Source organism: Triturus cristatus, chromosome 7 (assembly GCF_964204655.1).
Source record: "Triturus cristatus chromosome 7, aTriCri1.1, whole genome shotgun sequence".
NCBI classification, from domain to species: Eukaryota; Metazoa; Chordata; class Amphibia; order Caudata; family Salamandridae; genus Triturus; species Triturus cristatus.
In genome coordinates, this window is record NC_140590.1 from 1626629999 (window position 1) to 1626648672 (window position 18674).

The following is an 18674-nucleotide window of genomic DNA, read 5'->3' on the forward strand; positions in this document are numbered from 1 at the left end:
GGGAGGGGGGGTGAGAGGGTCAGATAGTGAAAGAGGTAGTATGGGAGGAGATATATTTGGAGAGTATGAAAAGTAGTAGGCCTCCCTGTTTGTTACAGATAATGGCTCCTTGGGATAGGTCCTCTCACCATTACCCTTAGTGGTCCTCTAGTGGTAGGTGGTCCATGCTATTTATAGGGAGGGGATTAACTTGGCTTACTATGTCTCATTCTAGGTAATGACCTGGGATCCTTTAGTCATAAATCATAGCGGTTGCTATTATTTATAAGAAATAATATCAATCAATTTGAGGGTTAGGGAGTCTGGGGATGAGATCAATGGGCACGCTCTGGAGTGATTGCCTAATGTATCAATCGTTCCAAGTTGGCTGCTTGCTTATCTAGTGAGGGAATAGATCTGGGGATTAGTCCCATCACTCTTTCCATGCATCAAAACTACCGGGGTATAGTCCTCGGTCTGTTTCTATGGGGGCAGATAAGCGTGCTTGGTCCTTTGTATCCGTTTGGTAGCGTGCTGTATCTATTGGTCCTATGTCTTTGCCCATGTGGTGTTGTGAGGTGAGTGTTCCTTTCTTTAATTAACCCATACAGCTTGCCATTTTGAAGTTAATCCGTTCAAGCACAAAATGGTGAGGCTTGTACTGTTCAATCGAGGTGTGACCACCCAAATCACCGCTGAATTAGGGGACCACACATGAGGTTATGGGTCCCACGGATAAGCAAGTGAGACCAAAAGTTTATTTGCGAAAGAGCCAAGCGCAGAGCTTAATTGTTTAAAAACGGCAGCTCCTTAGCATTGGTATCTCCGTGTGCTATCCACAGTGCCCCTCAGCGTGAAAGCGCGGGCGCGAAGAGACATCCATAGCATGAGCAAGAGCCCCTATTGCAGGAGGAGCCAGGGGGCACACTGATCACGGGCTTGGCCTCCATAACACTTCGCGGCCAGGGAGTGGGAGAGAGCGCTTGGGCGTAGTGCGGCTCATCAGAGGAGTCTCAGCTCAAATGGCTGCAGCAAGCGCACCTCGGGACCCACAGCCACCTCCGGGTATGTGGCTCTGCACGGGACTCTCCGCCCACCTCCGTGGATGTGAGGATCTTGGGCACTGGGCGGGACAGCTCCGATATTTCGGTCACCGAGGCGATGCCGGAGGGGGTCTTATTTCTCTGCTCCGGGTGCTGGGGGGGAAGCACTCCAATGATCAGGTTACTGTCACGGCTCTCTCCCGGGGAGTCTCGGTTTGTATCGGGAGATGTGAGAACGACTGGTCAAGGGCGAGCCGTCACCGCCAGATCAGACTCCTGCCGTCCTGTGTTCCTGATGTCCTGGCTTCTCCGGTGAGTGAGCGAACGACGATATTGCCTCTGCTGGAGTATCTTCGTTGTCGTGTTCCTATGTTCCTTTTTCTGTTGCAGTAGATTAAGACGGTGGGGCTCGCATGGGCTAACAGGGATATTTTAGTATGTTCCAATCCCCAGCCCTTGGAGCTCACTCGTTGAGCTCCTCACCAGCTGCCATCTTAATCAGATCACTAAGTGAATGGCTGCTGAGAGTTCTTAGGAAAAGGCATAATTTCAAGATGGATTTTTTTGATCCAGATGTAGGTTTCGATGTAGGAGCAAAATGTGATGCAAAATGCAATGCACACGATTCCTGAATTTCCCCCGTACACCAATGGACAAAATATATCAGCAAGAAATTTGAAATAGCACCGTGGAGAAGCCTTAAGGCATGGAATCGCCGTGTATGCCCGAAACAAGCTCCACTCCACACTAATCAATGGAAAAAGATGAGAAGACAAGGATGCATACGTATAGGGAAACGGCCATGCCCGTGACACATCCATGTAATGATTATGTAAAGCCCAATTGACGTTTTCTGCTCGGCCACTAGTAGACACAATACCCACAGGCTGGCAATAGGAGTGATAAAGGGCATAGGAGAAGCGAGAAGCTTCATTAGGGAGGCAGGGTTGTTGCTAATGCAAGAGGAGCACATACATATAACATTATTAAAAAACTTACCTTCAATTTATTGTGACTATGTTTCACTGGTGCATTAGTTTGCACTTTTTTTTTAATTAAAAGTTAAGTTTTGTCTTTTCAGGTTATACCCACAAACTCCACCATTTGTATGAAGAGACTTCTCAACAAAACAGTGCATTACTATTTCATAGTTTTTATACAGCACTCAAGCCACCTCCTGCCTGTGTCATAAGCAAGGAAGCAGTGGGCCAACACCTGGTATTCAGGAATCCAGCACATTGTGATACATTGTAGGTAGGTGGAACAAAAATGTCCAGAGTTTCCAGAGAAAGGGCAGGTGTACTGGGATGCCAGAAAAAGGTGTGAACCAGGTGTGGGATAACAGGTTTCTCCTGCCCTATGAAACTACTGGGTGTAAGCGGATAGAATAAGGTGGGCGGTCGCCCTTCTACAGGATTATCTGGCCTGTTTTGAGAGGCGTGTTCCATCACTTCAAGACTTGTGTATGACAGCATCGTCCATTATGTCACTTCAGACCCTACCTTTGGCTTCAGCCATATCACTGAAACAGAAAGATCTCAAGCCCAGAATACCTGAAAAATGCTTACTAGAGCTGAAACGGTTAGCGTTGCAGACAGCTATCAAGAAAGTAGCAATGAACAGACATTCTAAACTGATGACTCATTAGAGCAGTGTTTCCCAAACTGAGTCTCAAGTCGATTTTTGGGGGGTCGTTAAAGTCCAAGCAATGGATAAAGATGCCTTTAAATTCGGTTTTTATCGTGTCACATTTGCTGCACTTCAAAAGCAGAGGGCAAATGTCAGGCTATGTCTTTTGACAAATTGCTGTTCATTTTTTAACAAGGCGATTGGAATGACAAACTCCCCTAAATTGGCAGTCAGAGAAAGAAAAGGTGCAATTTGTGACTATATTCGTGGGGTGAAGGGAGTGTGGAAGGAAAGGCTATAGGATATACATTTTTGTAACACACAACAAAATGTAAACACCGGTAAATTAACTGTACAAATCCAACAGTTGGGAAAGCAAAAATGAAGCACATGTTTTGTAATTCTGAAGGGTGATGGAAACAAAGATTTTAATAGGTTCAAAACAAATTAAGACAGTTTACTTGGAAATGCAGGAATGATAAATATTCACTGAAATCAGATTTTCACATTTTATCATTTCTGTGCAGTATAGTTTTATCAGTAAAACTGTATTTTGGTACAAATTTACTGGTCATTTCAATGGAAAATGTGGTGCCCGTTAATGACAATCATGTCTCTTAAAGTTAGGTAGGTCGCAAACTATTGTCTTTCTGAAAATTGGATTGTGGTTCTAAAACGTTTGGGAAGTACTGAATTAGAGGAACCAAGTGGATTTTAGTGTCAAACGGTGCACACAGCGGTGTCCAGTAGAGCAGGATTCATTTCACTTTCAGGAAAGCAACATAAAATACATTTGCATAAACTCATCTAAATGGAAAATCATTTACATAGTGGCTATCCTGAAACTCTGGAATGGGTTTCAGCTTTGGAACCTATGTTGGACATCCCCTGGTGTATGTTCATCTCTACTGAGTAATGCTGTCCTTGATTAACTTAGATCGGGTTATCGTTTAGAGAAAAAGTTCCAACACCCTTCTCAAGGACTGTGGTTGGACTACACACCTACCTGCTCCTTCACTATGTTTTCCCAATGCCCTTTGTCGGGTGACAAATGCCTACCCAATAAGGGTGTGTAGGGGAGGAAGTTAGGTTAAAGAACCTGAACACCCCAGCAACACGCCATTTCTTGCCCTACATCCCCCCATCCCAATAGAATATCAGCAAGGAAGGGATGACCAGGGCCCCGAGTGGGGACTGCACTATTCAGTTAGGTGAATGCGTATACGTTGGATGCGCTGATATGGTGCAAAATCATATATATATATATATATAGATAGATAGATATAGTGGCGAGACTTGCTCCTTTGAAAATAAATAACTGAAATATATATATGCCGGACATTACGAGCACGGAGCACTTTTGAAAGATGAAATTAAAATAAATAACAAACTTGGTGGAACAAACCAATTGGTGCAGTCTCCTGTTTGCAGGTAAAATAGAAGTGGTGGAAGGAACATGGAATATCTATCTATCTATCCATTTTGTATTGCACATCATCCTCCAGGTAATGAGTGTGCATGTGCTTGACAGTTCACTGAGACGGTGGCTTGGAAAGACCATGCTCCAGGTATCAAAGACATTCATACACCCAGTAAGGACCTCAAGGACATATGTGGTGCCGCACCACTGAACCACTTGAATCCTTACCTCATCCTTTAGGTCAGTCAGTTCCATGTGTTTGCCAGTTCCCTCGTGTCTGCATAGAAACCGTCTATATGCTCCCTTTAAACGTGCTTTGCATAGTACCATGCACACTACTTAGAAAAAGCATTTTACCTAGGGTACACTACAGGATGGTAGTGGTACTCAGCGCCAGCCTCCGACAATGTCACCAATGCAGTCATGGAGGAAGGAGCTATTCACCCCTGCATTAACCTCCTTGGTTGCAGCTAAGCAGTTTTTCTGTGAGATCAAGGCGCTATAAAAGATGGCGTTAGCCACCATGTGCATGTTTAAAACTTGATATGGGAACGAGCCATGACGCTCATGGGGGCTGAGCAGGGCATTTCTGTGACTGCCATAGATGTGGTAGAGGCCATGGGCCACTGTTGGACTCAATCTCCACCATTGTTACCCAGCACAACATGGAGGCAAAGAAATGAAGAACAGAGCTGCAGGTACACAGAGACCTTGTCACACTGATATTCCAGTATGATGGGCCCGTCTGAGCTCATGACGTATGTAATTTTCCTCCCTCTAGCACACACGTCCCCCCACCACGCGTTTTTAAGTATGTTTTGTCCCAGATTAAAGGGCCCATATAGGGTAAAGAAAAAGACCGTTCTCTTCACCCGTTCTGGCATCCCAGGGCGTCCATTTGTCTGATGATGTCACTTTGGGTTTTGACATCATTCACCAGATGGCCCCTTTAAAAGGATAACAGCTATTCACATGGGAAGTGACCATAACAAATACCAAGCTGAAGATGAGAACAGCAGGGGGCGGGGGCTGGGGGCGTCAGTCTTGAACTAGTAGTAACTTCCCCATTTGTCTGCTCAAAATTAGACATTTCTCATTTTCGAGCAAGCAATGATGCGTGGAGGGGGATCATTTATTAGTATCTAAACTCAGCTTCCCCCTGGGTCAGACGATAATGACCAACATGTATTTTTACTTTTAATGTTTTGGCCAGAGCCTCATAGTACGGTAATGACCTAATCCTCTGCAGAACTTCACATGAAATGATGGGTAGAGTTTCTGTATAAAGACACAGCTCTATTCATACTAGGGCAGTCTTGGGCCCCTGGGACCAATGCTCTAATCCATGTTGCATAGACCTGAGCTTGACAGAAGCTTCCCAATCCAGCTGTTATCTGTGTGGGTAGCAGTATCTTCCTAAGCATACCCTTCAAGTCCCATTCATATAGGATAAGGAATAGTGCTCTTAGAGAGAAGACATTCTTTTCATCTCCTTCTATGAAAAGGCGTTGAAACGATGCAGATATCTCAAACAATCCAGGAAAATTGTAAAAACGGGTGAAGGACCGCCCCATAGGGCTTCAAATTAATGCTGTTAATCATGCAGGTTATAGAGCTTACAAGGGGGTGAGAGGTGTGATTTGCTGTGGTGTTTTTATTATTATCCCTCACTATTTTCAGTACCAGGGTGTATAGACACCCAAGGAGTCCTGTTTCCTCTGGAGACTGGTCTTACTCCCTCCCTTCTCTTTCCTACCCTCTTAACAGGACAAAATATAGGACAGACATACATGTAGGAAGGGTAGTAATGGTCATACAGTTCTGAGAAAAGCCACTGACCCTCTGGCGACTCAGAGAGAGTCGAAACATGTTGACGAACATGATAAGAGACGGAATGGCTGGAAGGGTACTAATAGGCCATAGTCTGTGTGTAAGGGAGCCAACAAATAAGGATTTTCACTGGCTTTCACTACACAATTTTATTTCCCAGGACATCCCTGAAAGGTAAAACCTCTTACCGGAAACATCAGCTGTGCAATCCATCATTAACACTCCAACAGTCCAAAAAAAGCCACAGATTTCAAAGACAGCCCACTCTGCAACATTTGATGCTGGTTAGGAGATAACCGCTAAGATGAAGCATACACTGCACTGAGGGTGAGGAGTTTGTACCCTTTTTAGAATAAACCTACCAACACAGGTACAGAAATAGTACTACATGAACGATCTCAATCCTTTTTGTTCACAGTAATATTCATAAATGAAGGTAGATTTACAGTAGTTTGTTTAATCATCAATGTTAGCCAAATAAAATAACATCCTATTAGCCCGTAAAGTTAGATAAACCTCCTACACGGATAACAAAAGGCAGAAATCTTGTGTTCATGTGTTACACAGCACAATCTTTTGTCCCACATTCAAACTATATTTAGAATAGTAAGTATTTCGAACTCCATGTGTTGAGTAACAGCTTTCTCAATTGGACTGAACAAATGGCAGGTCTACTGCGCGTGTTAGATTGGTCGTGTACAGGTTTTTGAAAGCATATGTGCATATCCCTAACCAAGGAGTTACTGAATCAACTTTTACTGGTCCAAAATAGAGCAGCCAGACCAGCTCCAGGCTTAAATTAAAGCGATGGATGTAACACCATCCTGAAGTCCATACAGTGGCTTCCACTTGAACCAAAAGTGACCTTTAATAGGTCATCAGTAGGGTCCACGCTCTAACTGCCTAACAGAACGGACACACCAGTGCAGACTTTTTGGAAACTGCAGGTCTGCGGACAAGAGCAAATTCACGCCAAGTAAATTCAACACAAATCACTGTGGGGCAGAACCTTGGGATGACTAAACCCAGAGCACAGAAAAACAAACTGGGTAAAATGGCAGAATAGAACTGTACAGGCTCGACCAATGTTTACAACATACTTCATGTAAACTTGAATCAGTCAGGTGCAACCACTAATAACATGTGAAGCTCATGCATGTAAATACTGGTCTTCGCACTACTTTACGTCTTGTCCCTCTATGTTCCACACCCACTTGCCTACTTCTAGCCCGAGCGACGCATGAAGGCTGGAAAAGGTACTAATATGCTAAAAAACACAGGAGTCCATATTATGCAATCCTTCAGCAATTTCCATCTCAACGGCAGCTCAGTTCTTTCCCCACGCTTAAGGGAAACAGGAAAAATCAGCTGAGTGACTCAAAATGTGGTTTTGGTCACATACAATTGCTATGGAAAAAAGTAAGTACTTTGCCCTTCTCCGCGTCACCACCCCAGTGAAAGATCAACAAAAGAATGACCACATCCACCCACGTGTCTACTATACTTTTATGTAAACATTGCAGATACAGATTAGCAATTCTCTTGACGTTACCTGTTTATTATCCCAGAGTTCACATCATCTATATGTTGGCACCCCCAGGCATTAAATGTTAAGAGGCAATGAATCGAAGGATAATGGGAAGCCACTCACCGATTGTAGGAAAAGAGGCAAAAGACCCTCAAGTACTACCCACAACAACGGTGGTCAACCCCCTACCATCTACCCCGACTACAGTAGAATGAACCACAATATTTCTCTCCCACCATGCATTTTACCATTTCTGCATTGCGGTGTCCAATACACTTTGGTAAAGGAACCCAAACATCCTTCAGTCAGATTGGCAGTAGCACCATAAAAGGATTAACTTAAACCACACCCGGCACCAACTACGACCTTTATCCTACAGGAAAATACACTCTCCATAGTTTGGCTGCTATTTCGCAAAAAATGAAATTAGCTTGGACAATATGGCAAGGGAAAGGACAAAAAGAAGGCATTAAAAGTCTATGATAAAATAACAGCAAACAATGTCACCCGGGAATAAATTGGGAATTCAGCGATTCAATCAAAAACAAACACTTCTCTGTCCAAAAGGCAGTGCTTGTAGCTTGCTAACAGAGACATCCTTGTTTGCGGTCAGATATGCAGACACCAGGTAGGCTGAAGATCTGTGCCTTGTTTTTACACGTGCCTTTACTATCTAACCTTACCTGTTACACTACTAAGACCCAAAGTCAGCCAATGGCAAATGCCAATGAGAACTCGCCTGCTCTTCTCTGAAAGGAAGAAGGAAATGAGTCCACGTCAAAAACAGTGTAGTGGGACATAAGCCAACTAAAAGAGGGCAACTCTTCACTCCACAGCTAAGAGAAGAAAGAGTCATGACGTTTCTAGAATAACATAAAGTCTGATCTTCAAGTTGAAGCCACTAAATATTTCACAACTGGAGCAGGAAAGCAAGTCCAAAGGCCTGCCTCTCATTACCCCATTTCATCCCACCATCCCCAACAATTTGAGGAGGCCCACAGACCGGAGAATCAATTATACCCTTCTTGCAGCTTCCAAGTAGGCCTGCCATCACTGGAAGTGTCATGATTAAGGCTAACATTTTTCAAAAAACCCAAACATAGATAAACCATTGCAAGCACCTCTACACGCGGGACTTGCAACTATTATTTTCTAGCAGTCTTAAAGGGCATAATGGCAATATCAGTAGCTGCAATGGGCAGTCTATCAACTAAATCCTTAAATCAGCTTTAACTGTAGATCTGCCAGTATGTGTGCTGTTGGGGAAGGTCTACCAACTCAACACTTCTCGCAGATGCGAAGGTAGGTCCATCAACAACTGTGGCATTATTGGCACATACAAAAAGGTCAAGTTCAAGCAGCTCTGGAGGCAGGCATACTCACTGAGGTAACCCGTAGGCAGATCTACAACGAAGAAGCCCTAATGAAAAATCTGCCAGATGCACTCTTCAGTGCTGTAGCTCCAAGAGCTCTAAATCCTTTCATTGGGTTGTAATTTTGAAAGCAATTGACAACCTTTGCTATACAACAAGGACCCTTCACGGGCAGGTGTGCTGACATTATCCTGCGAGAAACTGCAAGGGCAAGCTTTTTTTCCAATCTTTTGAAGCTTTAGCTTCATGGGATGTTCTAGAACAGCTATTAAATAACAACTGAAGGCCAAGTCTCGTCAATTCATTCATGGAGAGAATCACACGAAAATGTCTACCAACACCATTACTTGCTTGCAGATACAAGGATACAACTTTTAATATAACATCAGAGCTTCCGACTGAAGATCAAAGAGCTGCATCACTGAAGCCTTCAACTAAAAGGGAAGGTGCATATGCGCAACTATCAGACTACCACCCTATTAGATGATGTATCAAACGCTCTACTTGAACCCGCAGCTCAGAGGACACATCAATTAACTTTCCTAAGCAATGTTGCAGCTCCAACTGAAGCTTTTTTAGCTAGAGCACTTAAACACTTCACAGACTGTTCGAAAGGTATGTATATTTCTTCTATCCATTGAGTGTAGACCTATAAACTCCAATCACAAATGCCTGTTATGTTAACTCCCATACCTATAGACACACCTTTTAACTATATTCTCAAATATTACGCCTCCGGTCCCCTCCACCAGCAAAATGCAGGTAGATTAAATCCAACCTTTAAGACCACGTTTATTAACTTCATACACAGTGTGAGGCCGAATAACTCCAGTGCCTAAGTAGAGGTCGATCCCTCTTCCTAACCATGCCGCTCCACCAGGATTATCTAGTGCTAGGTCTGGTACCTGCACCCCTGCAGGCCAGAGTCCACATACTCATGTTAGGTCCAGCAGCTCCATCCATCAAGGTTAAATCTATTAACTGTACTCTGTAAGAACTAATCTAGTAACTCCACATTCTAAAGCTAAATCGACTGATTTTGGCTGCTAGAATCATGTTCATTAACTAAACTGTCTCCTAGTTTAACTCTATCTTCCTGACCTAGGACTATTACTTCTACCTCCACCTCCCAAAGCTAACACTACCTCTGCAGCTTAGATTAATTACTTTAAAAGACTAGGTTTATTAATGACTACCCTCCACCATAACTTTCTCTTCACAGGCTCAGTCTATTAACACATCAATCTAAGACATATATTTTAACTTCATCAACTTAAACTGGATCTAGTAACTCATAGTTCCAGGTTGGGGCTCCCAATTCGGTCGCCATGGGCCCTGTCTATTCCTTCCACCTTCCAGAACCTTAATTGTCTACATACCCCTCTCGCCACAGCGTGGGATAACACCTAGACTCCCTTCAGGGCTAAGCGCACTTACTCTATCCATCAAAGATAGCTACAATAACATTATCACAGCTTCACCAGAAAGGGCTGAGGTATGTGAAGCCCAACCCAAAAGGTTGCAACACATGGAGAAGGACTCAAAGTCAGGACAAATCCAGACGAGTGTGATAAACAAGGCTGCAGCACCCATGACAAAGCTAGAAATACCATCCTACTGAGCTGAAGTACTAGGATACAAAACAAATCTTGAAAATATTCATGTGTAGGGGAGACTAGTGGGGGGGGGGGTGAGAGATGCAGTGCCTTCTTAAAGCAACAATAATTTACTATAAAGTACTAGATAGCAATAACCATCAGCATCTGAAAGAAAAGAATCCCTAAAACAATAAAGTAAACATGGAATGCACATTGCAGAGATGAAAGGGTAACGAATAGGAACATTGTACCCTCTCTACAACCACAGAAACAACTGCCATTTCGATTATTACTCAAAATGTTCATGGCAAACAGAAGCTTGAGCATTCTGGAGCAGTCCAAGCCAGTCATGTCCTGTGCAATGAGGCAGGAGAGGTTGAGATGGTCACTCAGGAATGTGGGCCGTCAGAAACACTGCTTCAAGGCGCTGCCATCTCCACACGGTGCTTATGGGGCAGCCATCGCCTATGTGATATCCTTCTGCCGCGGGGGTCGGTGAATATTCCTCACCACACATTTCACCATCCACTCGATGCCCTCGTTCAGTCCTTGGCTAAAAAGAAAAATTACAGGCATGAAAAAGAAGAAAAACAATAACGATGCATCCTGACCGTAGGTAGGGTGGCCAACCGCCCGCCCCCCCCCCTTTTTTAACAGGTTAGTCCTGTAATTATGTGGCCTGTCCTACTGTCTGCTCTCAGCTGGTGCAAAATACCATTTGTTCTGCATTTTGCTGCTCATGGAAGGCTCGCTGATAGGACACCTTGAGCGGCCTGGAATGGTGATGCTTCTTATTTTAGCGCTATAGTGGTGTGAAAAAGGTGCTTTTCTGAGACTAGGAGAAGGGAGCTTCAGCACAGGAGAGGTCCTGCACAATGTTGCTTCAGAGACCTGGTTCCCCTTAAGGATGCTAACGAAGAGACTTTCAGACTGGACTGTATATATGAAAACTATGCTGAGGAAAAAATATAAAAGGAAAAAAGAAAATTATGCTGGGGGTGTGTTTCCTTTAAGCATTCTTGAAGATACAGACGCATTGTCAGATCAGCGAACAGAGACACAACGAGAATATGACCTTCCCAAAGTCAAACAATTTAGTAAATTGGAGACCCAAGATTGTAATACAGTCCTCTTGTACCAAAAGCTATTGCTTTTAACACCATATTACACTTTGGTGAAGAGACCATGAGAGCGGGGACTATCTACCTCCACTCCCAAGCGGTACTAGTCACTCAAGTTTTTATTACCATAAACTTACTGTAAGCTTTTGTGGATTCTAAATGCCCCTACTCTTGGCCAGAAAAATGGGGGCAGATGGTACGTTAAAATGGTGACTGTTCAAGCACAGACAATTTGGCCAAATGGGACGGCAGGGATCAAAAACAAGGCTCCCTGGTCACACAATTTCCAACTTGCCTACTAGATCACAACTTGGCAGTGATTCTGATGGGCATACCAATGGACCACCCTTTCTTGTGTGGTGGGTGTCACTGCATTCTGGATTTTGACCGGATTTATAAGTGTTTATTTCTAACATATTTAGGTAAAGCCAAGATTTATGTTGTCACATCTACTGGTGACACATGCCCATCCCAGTCAGTTGCCCACCTTGTCAGGGATCCTGTCATAGTGTTTTTTTAGCATTTGCTACATGTATGGTGTCAATTTACAAGCCTCTCTTTCCAGCAGTTTCATTTATTCTTAAAAAGACAGCAGTAGATTTGTAGACCTTTTCTCTAAGTCATGGGAAAGTAAGTGGTTACTGGGCAGTGAGCATGGTGGATGCTGTTGTTTATCATTGGGGTTTCAGGTCTTAGGACTATTTTATTCCACTTGGATAATCAAATTATTCATTTTATAAACTGGTCACCAGATGGTGGTAAAGTGGTTGGAAAGCAAATGCAGTATAACAGAGAAATCAGACACGATAACCTGAAAATCAAGGCAAGATACATTTTCTAAAAAGGGCCTGATTTACAGAAGCGGTTTAAAAATTTCCCAAAATGACTTCGGTGATTTAATATCCGTCTGCTCGCCTGTGGACGCCATCTGATGTTTCGTGCACACAAAGGGTCTTTAGGTGCTAAAGAGTCTGCCCAACGGCGCAGTGTTCTGCGAAGTGATAATGGAAATGTATCCACCCAAATCACTGGACAACCCCATTCCTATCCAGGGGAAATTGAGTTGAGCAAAGGAAGAACAACTACACATTCAAGCATTCACACAACACACCTCCCCCCTAGACACTCCTCCAAAAACTCAAATATATGAGCAATTCTAAATGTGTAGATGGAGGTCTCCTAGATTTACTCATCCTATGAAACTCGCACAAAAAAACTCTCAAACCTAAAAAGAAAGATGTTATGTTCATTTGTAAAGGCCGGCCAATCACCCGCGAGGGTATCCAGGTGCTGAGTAGGGTGAGGACCTGAGAAAGGTGGGCAGATGGAATCATGTCTGTTTTTTCTGGAAGAGCCAGGTCTTGAGCTTCTTTTGGAAGTCCGTGAGGGAAGGGGCAGTTCTGAGGTGCAGTGGGAGGTCGTTCCAGGCTTTGGCTGCGATGTGTGAGAAGGATGGCTGTTTTGATTCAGCAACATTGGATCTGTGGAAATTTGAGGGTGCACAACATTTTGACCAATGCACATGCTCACTGTTCCACCTAGCCTATCTTGCACAATTACGCTATAGACAGAAGCTAACTCTGCCGATGAGCTATGCCGACTCGTTATGCAGCACAGCAGAATTTAAGAGGAATGAGGAGCGTAGGTGGAGACCCTCAGCTAAAACCCAGGCTAAAGACCGCTTATCAGTGCATCATCATAGAACATGTGATACGCGAGCGAGAGGCAGAGGTGGTATTTGATTTTTTTAAAAGAGTGTTTTAGCCGAATAGTTCTAAACGTGCCTTGCATAATCCCAATAGCTATATCGCTACTGAAAAAGGGTCCCTAAATGTGTTTTCTTTTGTTGTAGGCTTATTGAACTGAAGTAATTCTCATTTCTGATTTATGTGCATCTCGTCACCACTGAAGCCCCATAGAAAAGTATAGGTTTTTTTATACAGCAGGGTCTTAACAGTTGCCCTCCATCATTTGTGGCTTGGTTCTTAATTAATGTAAATAAAAGACTACAAGTTCCAGCATTCAAGGCAAACCAGACAAAGGCGCCTCCTATGACGTAGAACAATGTGCAACATCCTTTCTCTCTTCCATGAGCCAGACAAAACTTTGCGAAACGGAAGAAAAGGTGCACCCTACGAATATTGTCATTGTAGTTCTAAGTAAGTGAATGCTGTCACTTAAGTCCTAGTGTCCATAAGTAACAACATAGTCCGGCTCCTATGTCTGTGATCTGTCCCGGTTTATGGCTTCAAGAATCCAGACACCACAAACACAAGATGTACAAACTGGGACAAGGAAAAACACTGATTAGAAGCAAATGACAGTGACAAAGAATAAGCGGCTGGTTGTAAGCCTCTGTAAATTTCTTATGAATCCACAATATGTCATTCTGAGCCAGTCTGGGAGGCAAGACCTAAAAAGCAATTTACAATTCGTAGGCTTATGTCTGAGATTACATTAAAGATGTCTGATGTTTACAGACATTCCTGACTCACTTCAAAAAATCCAGGATTGTGTGACAGTGACCTACTGCTGGATTAAATATAGGGATGAGGCAGAATGCTAAACACTCGGAAATGGCGGGGACTAGTGGGCTTTCTGGGAAATGGCGGCCAGGGGTGAGTAGCGTCCAGGGGTGAGCAGCGTCCGGCGGGCGCCGGCGGAGTCACGCGTCGGTGCTCACCCGGTGAGCGCGGAGCAGGCCTGCGTCAGGCAGTCTCGTTTGCCGATCTTGTTGATGCAATCGCTGAACGCCGTCTTGATGTCAGGAATGGAAAGGCAGCCCTGGGGGAAAGAGGAGCGCACGTTAAGCACAGAGGCTGTAAAAACACATCTCGAGCTAGAGCTGGTAAACATTCGCCCCCACGTACAATTCAACGAAAGAAAAACAGGCTTAAGAACACATTACAAGTTTCACTGTTCGCGCGCTTCATGTCAGTCAGTCAGTGACACGCTTGTGCTTGTCTGGGGGCCATATGTGAGGGAGCTCCCGCCTCCCCGGGCCCTCGCGCTGCAGCGCACATCAGTGCCCTCCAAAATGCCAAATGAATATTACTACTACAACATTAAACCTACAGAAACTATAATATGACCTAAACTCCACCATAGGCGAGCAGTGACCGGACCACACAATAGTTGTCTTTCCACGTTCAGCACATAACGTGCGCGTGACAGCACGTGTTTGTGGGTGGTCGCCACCATAGTTCATTGAAGGTAGAGCGAAAGCACGTGTGTGTTCACTGGTGTACTATAGACAGACCTTGCAGCGATGCAAACCTGGAACAACCCACACTATGGTGTGCTCACGACTGTAGTGTATCAAACTCCAAAAAAGACTGTGGCGTTGTGCTCCTACGATATATTAAGGTGAAAACAAAGCCTTGGACTCGGAGCATTACTCTAGTGCATTAAAACTTGAGAGAGAATGGCCGATTCCGAGCTCACACCTGTAGAAAAAGTGCCCGGGTCGGCATTTACTAGTGTAGTGTTTCGATTCCGAGCTCACACCTGTAGAAAAGCTGCCCAGGTCGGCATTCACTAGTGTAGTGTTTCGATTCCGAGCTCACACCTGTAGAAATAGTGCCCGGGTCGGCATTCACTAGTGTAGTGTTTCGATTCCGAGCTCACACCTGTAGAAAAACTGCCCAGGCCGGCATTCACTAGTGTAGTGTTTCGATTCCGAGCTCACACCTGTAGAAAAACTGCCCAGGCCGGCATTCACTAGTGTAGTGTTTCGATTCCGAGCTCACACCTGTAGAAAAACTGCCCAGGTCGGCATTCACTAGTGTAGTGTTTCGATTCCGAGCTCACACCTGTAGAAAAACTGCCCAGGCCGGCATTCACTAGTGTAGTGTTTCGATTCCGAGCTCAAACCAGTAGAAAAACTGCCCAGGCCGGCATTCACTAGTGTAGTGTTTAAAGGTAAACCGAAAGGTTGCATTGCATGGGCAGTGGGCAACGCCGCAGTGTATGAAGGGTGGAAAGAGAAACAACTGTTGCCTTTCTCACTACTGTTACAGTACTGTAGTGTATTTAAGCAGGACAGGGAAACCTTCTTGCTCACTACTATAGTGTATTACAAGTGCACATTGAGAATACCTGAGCCTGCCACAATTACTGTAGAGGTGTAAAGAAATACTTCCTTGGCCTGTGCAAAGTATAGTGTAACAAAGGTGGACAGGCAGACTGCCTGGGGCTGTGCTCACTACTGTGGAGTGTAAAAGCTAGGTACAATGCCTAAGAATGTGTGCACATCTACAGGGTATTAAAGGTGACCAGAAGCACTGCTTGTGCTCACTAATATAATGCATTAAAGGTAGACAGAAACTGTAGGGCTGAAGTTATTAATGTAGAGTGTTAAAGGTGAAAAGAAAGACTGCTTGTGGTTGTGTTCACAAGTACAATGCATTAAAGGTAGGCAGAAACAGTAGGGCTGAGGTTACTAATGTAGAGTGTTAAAGGTGAAAAGAAAGACTGCTTGTGGTTGCGTTCACTAGTACAATGCATTAAAGGTAGGCAGAAACAGTAGGGCTGAGGTTACTGATGTAGATAATTAAAGGTGAAAAGAAAGACTGCTTGTAGTTGTGTTCACTAGTGAAATGCATTAAAGGTAGGCAGAAACAGTAGGGCTAAGGTTACTGATGTAGATAATTAAAGGTGAAAAGAAAGACTGCTTGTGGTTGTGTTCACAAGTACAATGCATTAAAGGTAGGCAGAAACAGTAGGGCTGAGGTTACTAATGTAGAGTGTTAAAGGTGAAAAGAAAGACTGCTTGTGGTTGTGTTCACGAGTACAATGCATTAAAGGTAGGCAGAAACAGTAGGGCTGAGGTTGCTAATGTAGAGTGTTAAAGGTGAAAAGAAAGACTGCTTGCGGTTGTGTTCACGAGTACAATGCATTAAAGGTAGGCAGAAACAGTAGGGCTGAAGTTACTAATGTAGAGTGTTAAAGGTGAAAAGAAAGACTCCTTGTGGTTGCGTTCACGAGTACAATGCATTAAAGGTAGGCAGAAACAGTAGGGCTGAGGTTACTGATGTAGATAATTAAAGGTGAAAAGAAAGACTGCTTGTGGTTGTGTTCACAAGTACAATGCATTAAAGGTAGGCAGAAACAGTACGGCTGAGGTTACTAATGTAGAGTGTTAAAGGTGAAAAGAAAGACTGCTTGTGGTTGTGTTCACGAGTACAATGCATTAAAGGTAGGCAGAAACAGTAGGGCTGAGGTTACTAATGTAGCTAATTAAAGGTGAAAAGAAAGACTGCTTGTGGTTGTGTTCACGAGTACAATGCATTAAAGGTAGACAGAAACTGTAGGGCTGAGGTTACTAATGTAGAGTGTTAAAGGTGAAAAGAAAGACTGCTTGTGGTTGTGTTCACAAGTACAATGCATTAAAGGTAGGCAGAAACAGTAGGGCTGAGGTTACTAATGTAGAGTGTTAAAGGTGAAAAGAAAGACTGCTTGTGGTTGTGTTCACAAGTACAATGCATTAAAGGTAGGCAGAAACAGTAGGGCTGAGGTTGCTAATGTAGAGTGTTAAAGGTGAAAAGAAAGACTGTTTGTGGTTGTGTTCACGAGTACAATGCATTAAAGGTAGACAGAAACTGTAGGGCTGAGGTTACTAATGTAGAGTGTTAAAGGTGAAAAGAAAGACTGCTTGTGGTTGTGTTCACGAGTACAATGCATTAAAGGTAGGCAGAAACAGTAGGGCTGAGGTTGCTAATGTAGAGTGTTAAAGGTGAAAGGAAAGACTGTTTGTGGTTGTGTTCACTAGTACAATGCTTAAAGGTAGGCAGAAACAGTAGGGCTGAGGTTGCTAATGTAGAGTGTTAAAGGTGAAAAGAAACACTGCTTGTGGTTGTGTTCACGAGTACAATGCATTAAAGGTAGGCAGAAACAGTAGGGCTGAGGTTGCTAATGTAGAGTGTTAAAGGTGAAAGGAAAGACTGTTTGTGGTTGTGTTCACTAGTACAATGCTTAAAGGTAGGCAGAAACAGTAGGGCTGAGGTTGCTAATGTAGAGTGTTAAAGGTGAAAAGAAAGACTGCTTGTGTTCACAAGTACAATGCATTAAAGGTAGGCAGAAACAGTAGGGCTGAGGTTGCTAATGTAGAGTGTTAAAGGTGAAAAGAAAGACTGCTTGTGTTCACAAGTACAATGCATTAAAGGTAGGCAGAAACAGTAGGGCTGAGGTTACTAATGTAGATAATTAAAGGTGAAAAGAAAGACTGCTTGTGGTTGTGTTCACAAGTACAATGCATTAAAGGTAGGCAGAAACAGTAGGGCTGAGGTTACTAATGTAGAGTGTTAAAGGTGAAAAGAAAGACTGCTTGTGGTTGTGTTCACTAGTACAATGCTTAAAGGTAGGCAGAAACAGTAGGGCTGAGGTTGCTAATGTAGAGTGTTAAAGGTGAAAAGAAAGACTGCTTGTGGTTGTGTTCACTAGTACAATGCATTAAAGGTAGGCAGAAACTGTAGGGCTGAGGTTACTAATGTAGAGTGTTAAAGGTGAAAAGAAAGACTGCTTGTGTTCACAAGTACAATGCATTAAAGGTAGGCAGAAACAGTAGGGCTGAGGTTACTAATGTAGTGTTAAAGGTGAAAAGAAAGACTGCTTGTGGTTGTGTTCACTAGTACAATGCATTAAAGGTAGGCAGAAACAGTAGGGCTGAGGTTACTAATGTAGATAATTAAAGGTGAAAAGAAAGACTGCTTGTGGTTGTGTTCACGAGTACAATGCATTAAAGGTAGGCAGAAACTGTAGGGCTGAGGTTACTAATGTAGAGTGTTAAAGGTGAAAAGAAAGACTGGTTGTGTTCACGAGTACAATGCATTAAAGGTAGGCAGAAACAGTAGGGCTGAGGTTACTAATGTAGATAAAGGTGAAAAGAAAGACTGCTTGTGGTTGTGTTCACAAGTACAATGCATTAAAGGTAGGCAGAAACAGTAGGGCTGAGGTTACTAATGTAGATAATTAAAGGTGAAAAGAAAGACTGCTTGTGGTTGTGTTCACAAGTACAATGCATTAAAGGTAGGCAGAAACAGTAGGGCTGAGGTTGCTAATGTAGAGTGTTAAAGGTGAAAAGAAAGACTGCTTGTGGTTGTGTTCACAAGTACAATGCAATAAAGGTAGGCAGAAACAGTAGGGCTGAGGTTAC

At 43.6% G+C, this 18674-nt stretch overlaps 1 protein-coding gene across 5 annotated transcripts in view; it reads right to left on the minus strand.

The window, feature by feature from the left end:
* Window positions 1-6338: 6338 nt before the first annotated feature.
* Window positions 6339-18674, minus strand: part of ARFRP1 (ARF related protein 1) — a 366770-nt gene continuing 354434 nt past the window's right edge. For all 5 annotated transcript variants that reach the window (XM_085619615.1, XM_085619612.1, XM_085619611.1 and 2 more), the window contains 2 exons: window positions 14205-14305; window positions 6339-10953 (listed from right to left, as the gene is read on the minus strand). In XM_085619615.1, the coding sequence (XP_085475741.1) occupies window positions 10866-10953; window positions 14205-14305 (189 nt within the window). In that variant the 3' untranslated portion in view covers window positions 6339-10865. The remainder of the gene's footprint in view (window positions 10954-14204; window positions 14306-18674) is intronic.